General features: G+C 44.4%; 1 protein-coding gene across 2 annotated transcripts in view; it reads left to right on the forward strand.

Moving 5' to 3' along the window:
- The window catches only part of ORC1 (origin recognition complex subunit 1), a 31689-nt gene extending 20136 nt beyond the window's left edge, over positions 1–11553 (forward strand). For both annotated transcript variants that reach the window (XM_035018555.1, XM_035018554.1), the window contains 9 exons: positions 27–124; positions 725–826; positions 1251–1422; positions 2027–2134; positions 2422–2571; positions 3283–3402; positions 7554–7723; positions 8408–8495; positions 11215–11553. In XM_035018555.1, coding sequence (XP_034874446.1) covers positions 27–124; positions 725–826; positions 1251–1422; positions 2027–2134; positions 2422–2571; positions 3283–3402; positions 7554–7723; positions 8408–8495; positions 11215–11406 — 1200 coding nt within the window. In that variant the 3' untranslated portion in view covers positions 11407–11553. The remainder of the gene's footprint in view (positions 1–26; positions 125–724; positions 827–1250; positions 1423–2026; positions 2135–2421; positions 2572–3282; positions 3403–7553; positions 7724–8407; positions 8496–11214) is intronic.
- Positions 11554–12820: the final 1267 nt, after the last annotated feature.

The following is a 12820-nucleotide window of genomic DNA, read 5'->3' on the forward strand; positions in this document are numbered from 1 at the left end:
GAAATATGTTCTCTTTTTGAACACAGCCCAAGCCTAGTACGCCACGCCATGCCACTCCCCAGATCCCCAGCCGAAACCTGGCTGCCCAGGAGCCAGCCAGCATGCTGGAGGAGGCCCGGCTGAGGTGACACTGCTCGTGGGCCCCTGTTAGATAGGCAGAAATGGGTCTCTGTTTTCATTCACATCAAACAAGGAATTTGTAGTCATTCGTGTACATAATAAAGGTAGAGAGTAAAATGAACACGGGTGTTTAGAGAGAAGAAACCTTTCAAGCAGTGTCTGGGTGGGATAATGTGGACAGGTTCTCGAAGGAGTAACCTAGGCTACTGCCACCGTTTGCCCAGGGATAGAAGGTGGCTGATGAATCAGAATACTGCTTTTCCATTATGGTACCCTTTAGAACTGTGCGGGAACTTTTTAAAAATACGTAAGCCAAGATCTTCCCAGAAAACAAGTTGATAAATCAGAATCTATTATGGGATGAAGGCCATCCCTGTAATTTAGGAAAGCTCCCCAGGTGATATGTACCCTTGGTTAGAACCTATCAGTTGGGTAATTGGGGTGGAGAAAGGGATTATGAGGCCAAATGAAGAGATTTGAGAATGAAGGCATTCCTGTGGATTTGTAATTGAAGTTTCATAGAGAAACCTGCCCCATTTGTTACTGAGTGGATGGTGAAATGTTTCTGAAGTCCTCCTTTCCCCTTATTTATCACCGATCGTAGGCTGCATGTTTCTGCTGTACCTGAGTCTCTTCCCTGTCGGGAACAGGAATTCCAAAACATCTACAACTTTGTGGAAAGCAAACTCCTTGACCATACAGGAGGGTGAGTAATGCTGAGGCAAACTGGATGGTCTGGGGGGTACCCCCTGCTGGTCTACCACCTCAGTTTCACAGTTCAACCGAATGGCCTTTTCCCAGCGTCAGGAGAATAGGCAAAATTGTTGCTGAAGCCTGAAGGCTTCTAAAGCAGCTTTTGTTGTCAAAGTAATTCTCTAGGAAGAAAAACTCTGTCATTCAGAGAAAATGAAGCTGGTCTTCTGTGCATACAGCATTGCTTGTAGAATGAATGATTCTGTGTAACCAGGTCCTGCTCTGATTAGCTTCCAAGGACGGTCCTTACTGCCCCCACCTCTGCATTTCAGGGGTCTGGGCCCTTCCTTCACACATCCCCACGCCTCTAACTGGTTGGTGATGGTGTGAGGCGGCTGGCACGGACTCAGCCCACGGGTCCTCCCCTCTTGCTGCAGGTGCATGTACATCTCCGGGGTCCCAGGGACAGGGAAGACCGCCACTGTGCACGAGGTGATACGGTGCCTGCAGCAGGCCGCCCAAGTAAATGACATTCCTCCCTTTCAATACATCGAGGTCAATGGGATGAAGCTGACAGAGCCCCATCAGGTCTATGTGCAGATCTTGCAGGTGAGTAAAGCTGTTTGAGCATTTCGGAATATAGAGTTTCTTGGTGGCATATTTCTGAAAAAAGGGAGGTTTTGTGCTTATTGATATGTTTACAGTGTGCCAGGCATTGTCCTTTGTGTGAGGTAGCAAGAGTAAAGAATGCAGAATTCCTACCCTCAGGGACCTTAAAGTCTAGGAGCTGGGCATGAATTATTGGAAGCCAGGACTTACTGACGTGGTGAAACCTGTTGGCACACAGGAGGCCCTGTGGCCAACTATGGAAAACAGATTAGAGGTTGGCTGGAGTTTGAACCTGGCTCTTGTATTCATTAGTGGTTTTCTTGGGACAAGTAATGTCCAGTTATAAATAGAGTCATGCAGTAATGATTTTGGAGATGCTTCTGGGACCCGCCTTTGGCTCACTTGCATTTCAAACACAGACTTTATCATCTCTTTTGGTGCCTTCTCTTCTCCTTCCAGGTTAAGGTTAAGACCAGAGTGGAAGGCAGAATTTAGGATACCAAAGTCCTCACACTAAATTGCTTCCTCTACTACAAATTTAACATTAAGCTCAGGAGAGTAAAATCCTTCCCATTTACCACACCTGCTTTTCCCCGCATTGCAGAAGCTGACCGGCCAAAAGGCAACCGCTAACCATGCGGCAGAACTGTTGGCAAAGCGCTTCCTGACCCGGAGGTCCTCTCAGGAAACCACCGTGCTGCTTGTGGATGAGGTAAGGAGGCGCCTCCGGGAGGACCGGAAAAGTGGCATGGTGCTTGATCGTGGTGTTCCAGGAGCAAATGCTGGGTTCAGAGGGAGGTCCTGCCTCCTTTCTCTCATCCCTCATTCATCTGAGCCTGTTCTTCGATGGTGAGAGGCCTGTGTCCGTTGATGTCCTTGCTGCTCTCATGGTGGGACCTGAGAAGCACAGGCAGCTAAAGCGGTGGTAACAGGTCTTCCACTCTGAGGCCCTGGCTCAGTTCTGTGGCTGATCCTGCATCTCTATCCCTTTCCTGGCAGCTTGACCTTCTGTGGACTCAGAAACAAGATGTACTATACAATCTCTTTGACTGGCCCACTCACAAGGAGGCTCGGCTTGTGGTCCTGACCATCGCCAACACGATGGACCTGCCAGAGCGCATCATGATGAACCGGGTATCCAGTCGACTGGTAGGTCCTAGGGCTGTTCTCAAGCCGTTCTTACAGACCCATAATCTGGGCCAAGGAGTTCTAAAAATTAAATACACAGGAAACTAAAATAAGTGGGAAAAGTACAAAATGTGATTTCTGAAATTCCTGTAATTAAATATATCACCATTGCATGATTTTCTGCAGACACATCTTGGTGTTCTGCCACCTGGGTACTCTTAAACTGCACAGCGCCCTGAAGGTCTAATTGCTTATTAAGCGCATTGAAGCACTCGCCCCTCAATGCAAAGCACGTGCGTTGATGCGCGGAGCACAGCGGGGAGCAAGGCAGACGCCGCCGCTGCCGCCCTTGGGGGCGTGGTCCTTCATCAGGGACTTAGAAGCGAGTCGAGTGAAGCCAGGAGCTGAGCCTGTGCTTACTGCAGAGGCGAAGATGCTCCCACGCGCTCTAATTAGAGCACCTCTGCCTTGATCTACTTCTGAATGATTCTGGGAGAAGAAAAGGTGTCTTCACCAAAACGAGAAATGACGAGCACCACTGCCACCCTGCAGGAGACCGGCGGCCGCTGTCAGCAGTGAAAGGAGCTGGAATCCGGGGCGGTCTCAGGCTGGACTGAGTGACCTGTTCCATGGCACTTGGAAGTCAGGCTTAGGGACCTGAGGGTGGCTGTCCAGCAGCACTGTCAGAGTGGTTAATTAATGAACTTGTTCTCCATTGTCTTGTCTCTCCAGGGTCTTACCAGGATGTCCTTCCAGCCCTATACTCACAGCCAACTGCAGCAGATCCTAATATGCCGACTCAGACATATAAAGGCCTTTGAGGACGATGCCATCCAGCTGGTAGCCAGGAAGGTAAGTCACCTTCGGGGAGCTCCTACTTGCACCTACGAACCAGGCGGCAAATCTGCTGAGCACCTGCCAGTGTGAGGCCTTGTGTTGGGTGCTCTGCAGATGAAGAGAAATTTAGAAAGTCCTGTAAACATAAATATCAAAAAGTAGAAACAAAATGTGAAAAGTTCTTTAACTTTCTTACTGTATAATTAATCAGCAGGTTATGAGTATGGTGGGCTTCTGTACAAATGAAGATGAATTGATTCAGGGGTCAGGCAGCTTTGTATAATGAAACGGGCAGTAGAGGCCGTCGAGTAGCAAACCTGGTTGGAATTCTGGCTCTGATACTTAATAGATATTGGAAGCTTAAATGGAAGTTACTTAACAACTTCCGGAGCCTTAGTTTTCTTCTCTGATAAATGGAAATAATAGTGTCTACTTCATAGGATTGTTTTGAGAATTAAACAAGATCATGTCTGTAATGTGCCTCGCAAGGTGCACACTCCAGGATAGGTGTGAGGTATTGGATACCTACATCCTCCAAGCTCACTGGGAGAATTGCCAATCGAGACTGTTCTCCAAGGCTGCCGAGGAACAGAAGTGGGTTAAATGTCTGAGCTTCAAGCTGAATGCAAGAAACCACACATCTGCAGTATTTCCGCACTTAAAGGAATTATAAACTTATTTCTGGTTCTTCTTGCCCGAAGTGATCAGAATTCTGAGTACCTAGAGCCACAGCACATGTAATGACAGCTCAGAGCTGGGTGCTGTATTGGTTGCAGGGGGTCAGGCGAGCCAGACAGGGAGCTGGTCTCCAAGCTTTGCTCTCTGGAGCTCAGAGTTACCATTTAACCCCTCTGTTGGGCAGAGTTTTTTCACTCTGCTATCTTTCTAAAAGTTCTTTTTTTGTCTTTTTGTCTCTCTGAAGGGTCCTTTCTTTATGCCATTCTGTTTATTGAGGTGGTCTTCTCTTTTCCTCCAAGATGCTTTTTGTCTGTTGAATTTGGTCTCTATCTTGCATTGTTAGAGACTTTCCTCAGATGTCTTGGTTATTCCACTCTGATGTATGAGTGAAGATTAAAAAGCTTTTGGGGAGCTCTGAGCACATGAGTGGGGCTTGTTCACTGAGAACTTCACTGTGGGGCAATCTGATTGGGCCAATTTCAGTATCTCCAATTCTTTCCCGTTAGAATAGTCAGATTTCCCAAGTAGGCATCCTGTGTCCTGCCTGGAGGGCAGTATTCTGGGAGTGGGGGGGTAGGCTGGAGTCAGAGAGGGTGGAGGTCTTCAAGTTCAGCATGCAAACAGTAGCCATTTATATCTAGTAAGGGACCTCCCCTCCCCTGCAATAATACCTAGCGTTCCCTGGCCCAGAGACTTTCTCTTAATCCTTGCTTGAGAATAAATCTCTGGACTCTTGCCATGGTAGAAGAGGGATAATCTCCAGGGCAAAAAGTTTTATAGCGACTGTACAAATAACCAAGGCACAAAATTTGCCACAGACCCCTAAACCTTCCTGATGGCCCTAATGTTTACCCAACAGCATGAAATGGGAGAAGGAATCTAGGGCAAGGGTCAGCAAACTTTTTCTGTGTAGGGCCAGGGAGGACATGTTTTAGGCTTTGTGGTTATAATGGTCTCTGTTACCACTGTTCAACTGTGTCCTTGTATCTTGAAAGCAGCCACGCCCAATAGGTAAATGAATGGTCACGGTTGTGTTCCAATAAAACTTTATGTACAAAAATGTGTGGCAGGCTGTCGTTTGCTAACTCCTGGCATCAGTTTGTTAACTTTCAGCCAGTCCTCCTTAGTTTAGCCAAACATCCCCCTTTACCTCTAGTTCCAGTATCGCTGTCGTCTGAGCACTTTGGAGATATTTAGTGTAACTTAGATTTTTTTTCTCGGATTCCTCCATACTGGCTTAGGAATTGGCTCTCTCCAGTCTGTGGAGTCAGCCACTACTCTGCCACCTCTTTCCAACTTGGAGAATTATATTCTCCACTCCTCTCCTGTTGCTTCCCTTCCTTTTTAGGGTTCTTGGTTTCAGAAGGCATCAAATTTAGATGCTGTTTTTACTCAAAATTTTGCCTGTAATTTCAAACCTCTTTCATTTCTATACCTATAAAGAAACATACCTATTTTATGTTGTTTCTTACAATTATGATATCTGAACTCTGCATCTAATTCTGTTGATTGCTGTTTCCCATGCGTATGTGGCCTTGTTTCCTTGTTTTTGTGTCTTGATTTTTTTTCTAATTTTATTTTCTATTTTTTCCTGTATGTTCGTGTTTCTTAGAGCTTCCTCTGAGAATTGAGGACTGGGTTGAAGTTAGTTCATTTAGAATTTGTTTTTGCTTCTGTCAGTTACCAAGGGCCACCATCAGCTGGGACCATTTTTTTTTTTGAAGATTTTATTTATTTGAGAGAGAGAGAGAAACACAGCAAGAGAGGGAACACAAGCAGGGGGAGCAGGAGAGGGAGAAGCAGGCTTCCCGCAGAGCAGGGAGCCCGATGCGGGGCTCGATCCCAGGACCCTGGGATCATGACCTGAGCTGAAGGCAGGTGTTCAACAACTGAGTCACCCAGGTGCCCCATCAACTGGGACCATTTTTAAACAAAATCTCCACTTCAGGTTTTTAGGAGACACAACATAAATTTGGGCTACAAATCTACGTGAAGACTTGTAGTTGCAAAGACTCCGTTTTTTTACACGTACCTGGCACCAGGGTCCACCCAGGCCATTTTTCCATCCCTTCCACACAGTGTGTCTTTCATTCACCCTCATACTGAGGCTGTAGTGGAAGTCAGAGCCTAAGTGTATACACGGTCTTCTGTTAGATTCCACGTGGGGTGGGCCCCAGCTCTTCTTGTGTCTCCTTCACCGCAGCAGCAGTGAAAAAGGGTATTTATGGTCACCACTGTTCATGGATACCCCCAGGGCAAGAACTGCTTTGGGCGTTTTCGTGCTTCACTTTGTTTTTAGGCCTCTGCAGTATCTCTGGAGTCCATGTTATTAATGGCTACATGGTGCTGCCTCACAAGGCAGTGGTAATGGTGATGGGAGGAAAGAAGTGGTAGGCTGGAAGCATCTATGGGACATCTTTACCCATTGGATATGAAGAATCAGAGAAGGGGAGAATATAAGCTGATACTCATTTTTTATCTTGGGTTACTAGAAAAGTGACCTTTGTTTTGAACGTCTTAAATTTGCATCCTGAAAACACATACACAAAACATTTATAAACTCTGATCAGCTCACTTCCCACAGATGACCACTTTTAATCTTGCTGTGTTGTGTATGTATATACCTATACAATTTGCTCTTGTAAACTTAGCGTGAATTTTGGAAGGAAATAATTATCTCAGGATGTCGTCAGGCAGGATGTTACCTGTGATGGTTGTTGGGTAAATGGTGGGGATTGCTGGCAAGTACTGGGAATACTGAGAGATCCTTGCAGGCTGCAGAGTCCAAGAATTTCCTCTGTGAAATTTAAAGTGCAGGTGGCTTTCTGAGTCAGCTTGGGAGAGAGTACAGGATTCTCTACAATGGGAATCTGCATGCATGGCAAGAAAGGAGCAATGGGGTCACTGGCATTGTGGGTTGGTCAGAGTCCTCTAACCACAGACTCCCCTGTGTTCTCCAGCTTTGTGGCTTCCTTCCCTCTTGATCCTGGTTCATTTAGCCATTCACTAGGTGGTCTCCAAAATTTACCACATGCTGTTAGGGAGACTGAGGCTCTGGCTTTACCATCATTAGGCTCCACATCAGCCTCTTGGCTTTGGCTGACTGCTTCTGGGGCACATTGTTCTCTTCAAGCAAGGAATGAGAACACTTGTGTTTCTAGGTGGGTCAATAATGATTTGGGCCAGTGGTCTCTTTTAAGTTTTACTTCCCGGATTTTAAATAAAGCTGAGAATTCCTGCCTTTTCCATTATGGATTTATCCATAAATCCAAGACATAGGTTTGGACTTAAGGAAGAGTCCCAGAAGCAGCGTAATAATGTAAATCCAGGCTTCCACCAGGTTCCCACTGGGGCTAAGCACATAACGTCAGGCTTCAGCCCATTCCCAGCACTGCCTTTCTATTTTAGCTGAACCCAGAATCTGTTGGTTTTTCTCTTGGGCTGAGATGGTAAAAGGACCTCAAGGAATAAAATATTCCCTCTTGTAGGTAGCAGCCCTTTCCGGAGATGCACGACGCTGCCTGGATATTTGTAGGCGTGCCACAGAGATCTGTGAGTTCTCCTGCCAGGAGCCCAACTCTCCTGGCCTGGTCACTGTAGCCCACTTACTGCAAGCAGTAGATGAGATGTTCTCATCGTCGTATATCACTGCCATCAAGTAAGTTGCTTCTAACGGATGTGGATAACAATATTGTCCTATGATCATGTGTAACTTGACAAATATAACTACAAAGGCAATTTTATATATAAATGTTTCAAAGTAACGCGCTGTATGCCTTAAAAATGCATAATGTTATATGTCATATATATTCAGTTTTTTAAAAAGTAAGATGCTTCTGCTTCCTGACCCTGAACCTTTCTTGGAAGACCACAGGAGAGGTCCACAGCGTGGGAAGGCCATGGGAGTTTCTAAGCTTTTATTCATTCAACCTACATTTACTGAAGACGCTGTCCTTTTCTTAAGGGGCATAGTCTACAGGGAGATAGGAATGCAAACCTAGGAGAGTGGGAGAATCATGACCATTTACTGAGTTACACTCCAGGTGCTGAGTGAAGTAAAGTGCTATTGGAACAAGAGGAAGGAAGCAGCTATTCCTCTCCCACTGAGGCAGATGTATATTTCCAGATGTAGTTGCTGTGTTCCCTGGCTTCCATAGTGGCATTTTATGTATCATTTTGAAACTTTAGGGGGGTAGAGAAAACCTTGCCAAATAATATAGAAGAAAGTTGTTCCCAGTTTTTTCCTTTCTCTTCTCTAAAGACACAGAATAACTTTACATGGCTTTTCTCTGAGTCAGTGGTATAGCCACTTATGAGAATTCACATCTCATTTTCTTTTAAGAAATTCCTCTGTTCTGGAACAGAGTTTCCTGAGAGCCATCCTTGCTGAGTTCCGTCGATCAGGACTGGAAGAAGCAACATTTCAAAAGGTGATTGATCTTTTCTTTAAATCCTTTTAGATTTTGCTCTTGATGCCTTTTTTTTTTTTTTTTTAAGATTTTATTTATTTATTTGAGAGAGAGAGAGAATGAGGGGGGGGAGGGTCAGAGGGAGAAGCAGACTCCCTGCCGAGCAGGGAGCCCGATGTGGGACTCGATCCCGGGACTCCAGGATCATGACCTGAGCTGAAGGCAGTCGCTTAACCAACTGAGCCACCCAGGCGCCCCATCTTGATGCCTTTTAAATAGGAGGGAATTTCAATGGCTTTGTAAGAGTTTGTCTCTATTTGTGCTAACCCAATTATGCCAAAGAATGTCAGAGCAACACCTATTTTTATTTTTTATTTTTTTTATTTATTTTTATTTTTTATTTTATTTTTTTTTTAAGATTTTATTTATTTGAGAGAGAGAACACAGAGGGGATAGGGTCAGAGGACGAAGCAGACTCCCTGCCGAGCAGGGAGCCTGATGCGGGACTTGATCCAGGGACTCCAGGATCATGACCTGAGCCGAAGGCAGTCTCTTAACCAACTGAGCCACCCAGGTGCCCCCTATTTTTATTTTTTAAGGATTTATTTATTTGAGAGAGAGTGTGTGTGAGCAAGGGGAGGGGCAGAGGGAGAAGGAGAAGAAAATCTCCTCCCCTCTGAGCAGGAAATGCAGGGCTCGATCTCACCACCCTGAGATCATGACCTGAGCCAAAATCAAGAGTCAGACGCTTAACCAACTGAGCCACCCAGGTGCCCTAGACCAACACCTATTTTTGTATGATGTTGTATTCAGTTGCATGAAAAGAGACCTTTAGCAACTGGTTTCTGCATAGTAGATGGAAGGAGTATTATGTGCCAGATACCATTCTAGGAGTAAGAGATTCAAAGATGAGTAAAACAGGAGGTGCCTGGGTGGCACATTCTATTAAGCCTCAGACTCCTGGTTCTTCTCAGGTCATGATCTCAGGGTGGTGAGATCGAGCATGGCATCAGGCTCTTTCTCTGCCCCTCCCCACCTGCGTGTGCTCACTCTCTCTTTCTCTCTCAAACTAAATAAATAAATCTTTAAAAACAAAACAAAGACAAGAGTTACTGCCCTAATACAATTATGGTGTACTGGGGATAAGGCTCTCAGAATGACCCATTTTAAAAACAAATTACAAAGATCAATGCAAACACTCTGAGCATAGTTTCAATTACTGAGTAAAAGGACTCACTAGGGCTAGTGCCTTAGAGGTCTATTTAAAACTAGTGTCCATAGTTAATGGGCTGCCTTTAGAGATTGTTAAAGGTGTTTGAGTGTGTACCTGGGAGTGTGTATGTCCATGTGTGTGTGACTATATTTTTTTTTAAAGATTTTATTTATTCATTTGACAGAGAGAGAGAGACAGCAAGAGAGGGAACACAAGCTAGGGGAGTGGGAGAGGGAGAAATTCCCGCTGAGCAGGGAGCCCGAGGCAGGGCTCGATCCCAGGACCCCGGGATCATGACCTGAGCCCCGCGTCGGGCTCCCTGCTTGGCGGGAAGCCTGCTTCTCCCTCTCGAACTCCCCCAGCTTGTGTTCCCTCTCTTGCTGTCTCTTTCTCTGTTAAATGAATAAAATAAAAAAATCTTAAAAAAAAAAAAAAGCTTTTAGATCTAGAAATGGAGAGGCCCAGCTACTTCTGTACTTCCTTTCACGTTTTCTTTTTTTTTTTTTTTAAAGATTATATTTAGAGAGAGAGAATGAGATAGAGCATGAGAGTGGGGAGGGTCAGGGGGAGAAGCAGACTCCCTGCTGAGCAGGGAGCCCGATGTGGGACTCGATCCCAGGACTCCAAGATCATGACCTGAGCCGAAGGCAGTTGCTTAACCAACTGAGCCACCCAGGCGCCCCCTTTCACGTTTTCTTTACTTCTTTAAATTCTGTTTTAAACTGCGAGTTAGGTTTGCCCGTTATTGTTCTCCTAGAGCCTGAGACAGCTCTTCAGCAGAGTGGCTTTCTGTTTAGTTTGTAAACATTTCCTGAACATCTATAATGTGTCATTAACTGGGAAGATGTGCTAGGAACCCTGAGTTGAATTGGTCAATATCCCTGCTCCTGACAAGCTCCCAGCCTGGGTGGGGGTGGGGGTGATTTATGAAGAGAATGGTGACCAGGAAGTGTGGCAGGCTTGCCTGGCCCCCTGGGGGCGCTTTAGGAATCCATGTTCCCACTGTCCTCCTGGCCTCTCTATGCAGTATTCTCCCTGGGCCTTTGTGCTTTTCCAAGGCTTTGGCACCTGTGCACTATTATCTGCTAAGGAAAATGCCCTTGTAGCAAAATTTGACTTGAATTATGACAATCTCATTTGGAACTCTCACTCCCTGGAGACTAGGACTGTTTGTATAAGTGACAATTACTAGATATATCCATTAACACATGAGGGATGTGGCAGTATATTTAATAGATAAAACTAAAGCTCAAAAAGTGAAATAACTTGCCCAGGGTTGCATATTTAGGTGATTAGTTGAACCAGGATTCAGACCTGTTCTGATTCCAAAGCCCAACTAGCATTCTGCCCCCGCATTTGTGCCCCAGCAAGGCACCTGTTGATGCCTTCAAGGTATTGAGGATCCTGGATAAGAAGCATCTGACTTGCCTACAAGAAGAAATAAATGATCAGGTACAGAACCAGGACTACCTTCCTTTCCTCTCCCGCTTTCTGGTGTCTGACCTCGGATTTGCTTGTCGTTTCTAGGTATACAGTCAACATGTGGCACTGTGCAGAATGGAGGGACTCCCGTACCCCACCATGTCAGAGACAATGGCAGTGTGCTCTCACCTGAGCTCTTGCCGCCTCCTCCTCGTGGAACCCAGCAGGAACGACCTGCTTCTTCGTGTGCGGCTCAACATCAGCCAGGACGATGTGCTGTACGCGCTGAAGGAGTGAAGGGCTTCACAGGGAAGGACTGTGATCAGCTCTTTTCAAAGGGCCTGATTTCCTCTTTCTAAGCACATGGAATTGTAGTAGCAAAACATAATGAATGGAAATGGCTGTCACATATTTTGAAATTTTCCATTAAATAATTTGATTTTTCTAGAGTGAGAAGTTTGCAGTCATTACAGACACCAGATTAAAAAACCAAACCATCCTTCCTACAATAGGCCCTCATTGTGGCTTTTCTGTTCCTGCCACTTATTTAACGGCAGCATGGTATGCACATAATTATGTGTATCTGTATAAAATAGTTGTGGGAGAATATGTAAGAAATTGGTTACATTGGTGGCCTTTGGTAAGGAACTAGATGGCTATGGTCAGACTTTAGAGGAAGACTTACTGTAAGTCATGTATCTTTTAACTTTTGAACAATGTGAATATAACAAACTTAGTTTATAAAAGAGAACTGCTGCTTGGAGAGCCTGGGTGGCACAGTTGGTTAACTGTCCAACTCTTGGTTTCAACCCAGGTCATGATCTCAGGGTCACGAGATCGAGCCCTGCATCGGGCTCTGTGCTTAGTGTAGAGTCTGCTTAAGGCTCTCTATCTCCTTTTCTCTCTCTGAAATAAATAAATCTTTGGAAAAACAAAAAAAACTGGGAATAATACCAGTGATAAATAATCCATACAAATAGCTAGAAAATATAATTTTTAAAAAGTTACTATTTATCATAAAAACAAATCTTTAAGTAAAAAAGACTTAGAAGGCACAGAAAATATAAGATAACAAATAAATCTAATAAAGAGATGTAATCTCTAAATACAAATCTATTTCAGTCAAAATCTTGGCAGGGTTTTTGTGTAACTGCAATTCTCATATTTATATTTCCAACCAACAATGGAACTGACATTCAAAGCCCCCTTATGTCGGGCACTGAGAAAAACACATCACCTGTGTAATAGTCCTGCCAAAAATGTTTGACCCGAATTTACTGATGAGAAAATTATCAGATAAAATTATGCAAAGCAACTGTTCCTCTTCAAAAACATCGGTATCATAAAAGCCCAAAAAACCAGGGAGGGACTCTTCTAAACTAAAGGAGAATAGAGAAACAGACCTAAATAGCTAAATGCACTGTGTGAATCTTGACTGGGTCGTGGACTTAAAGATACAAAAATTATAAACATTATTAGGGACTAAATATGTAAGTTTTATGTAAATGCTAAACTTTGTAATTGGTCAGTTATTGTGGTTATATAGGAGAATGTCGTTCTTGAAATACTTATGAGTGAAATAGAACATCTGCAAATAATTCAGAAAAATATATATAACTGCATATAATGGATGATCAGTATCAGAGTAAAGAATTATTCAATTAATAAAAAGGAAAAATGAGTGAATAAGTCATCTACAGAATAAGACACA

The sequence above is a fragment of the Mirounga leonina genome, unplaced genomic scaffold, assembly GCF_011800145.1.
Source record: "Mirounga leonina isolate KUSES-001 unplaced genomic scaffold, KU_Mleo_1.0 Mir_173, whole genome shotgun sequence".
NCBI lineage: Eukaryota > Metazoa > Chordata > Mammalia > Carnivora > Phocidae > Mirounga > Mirounga leonina.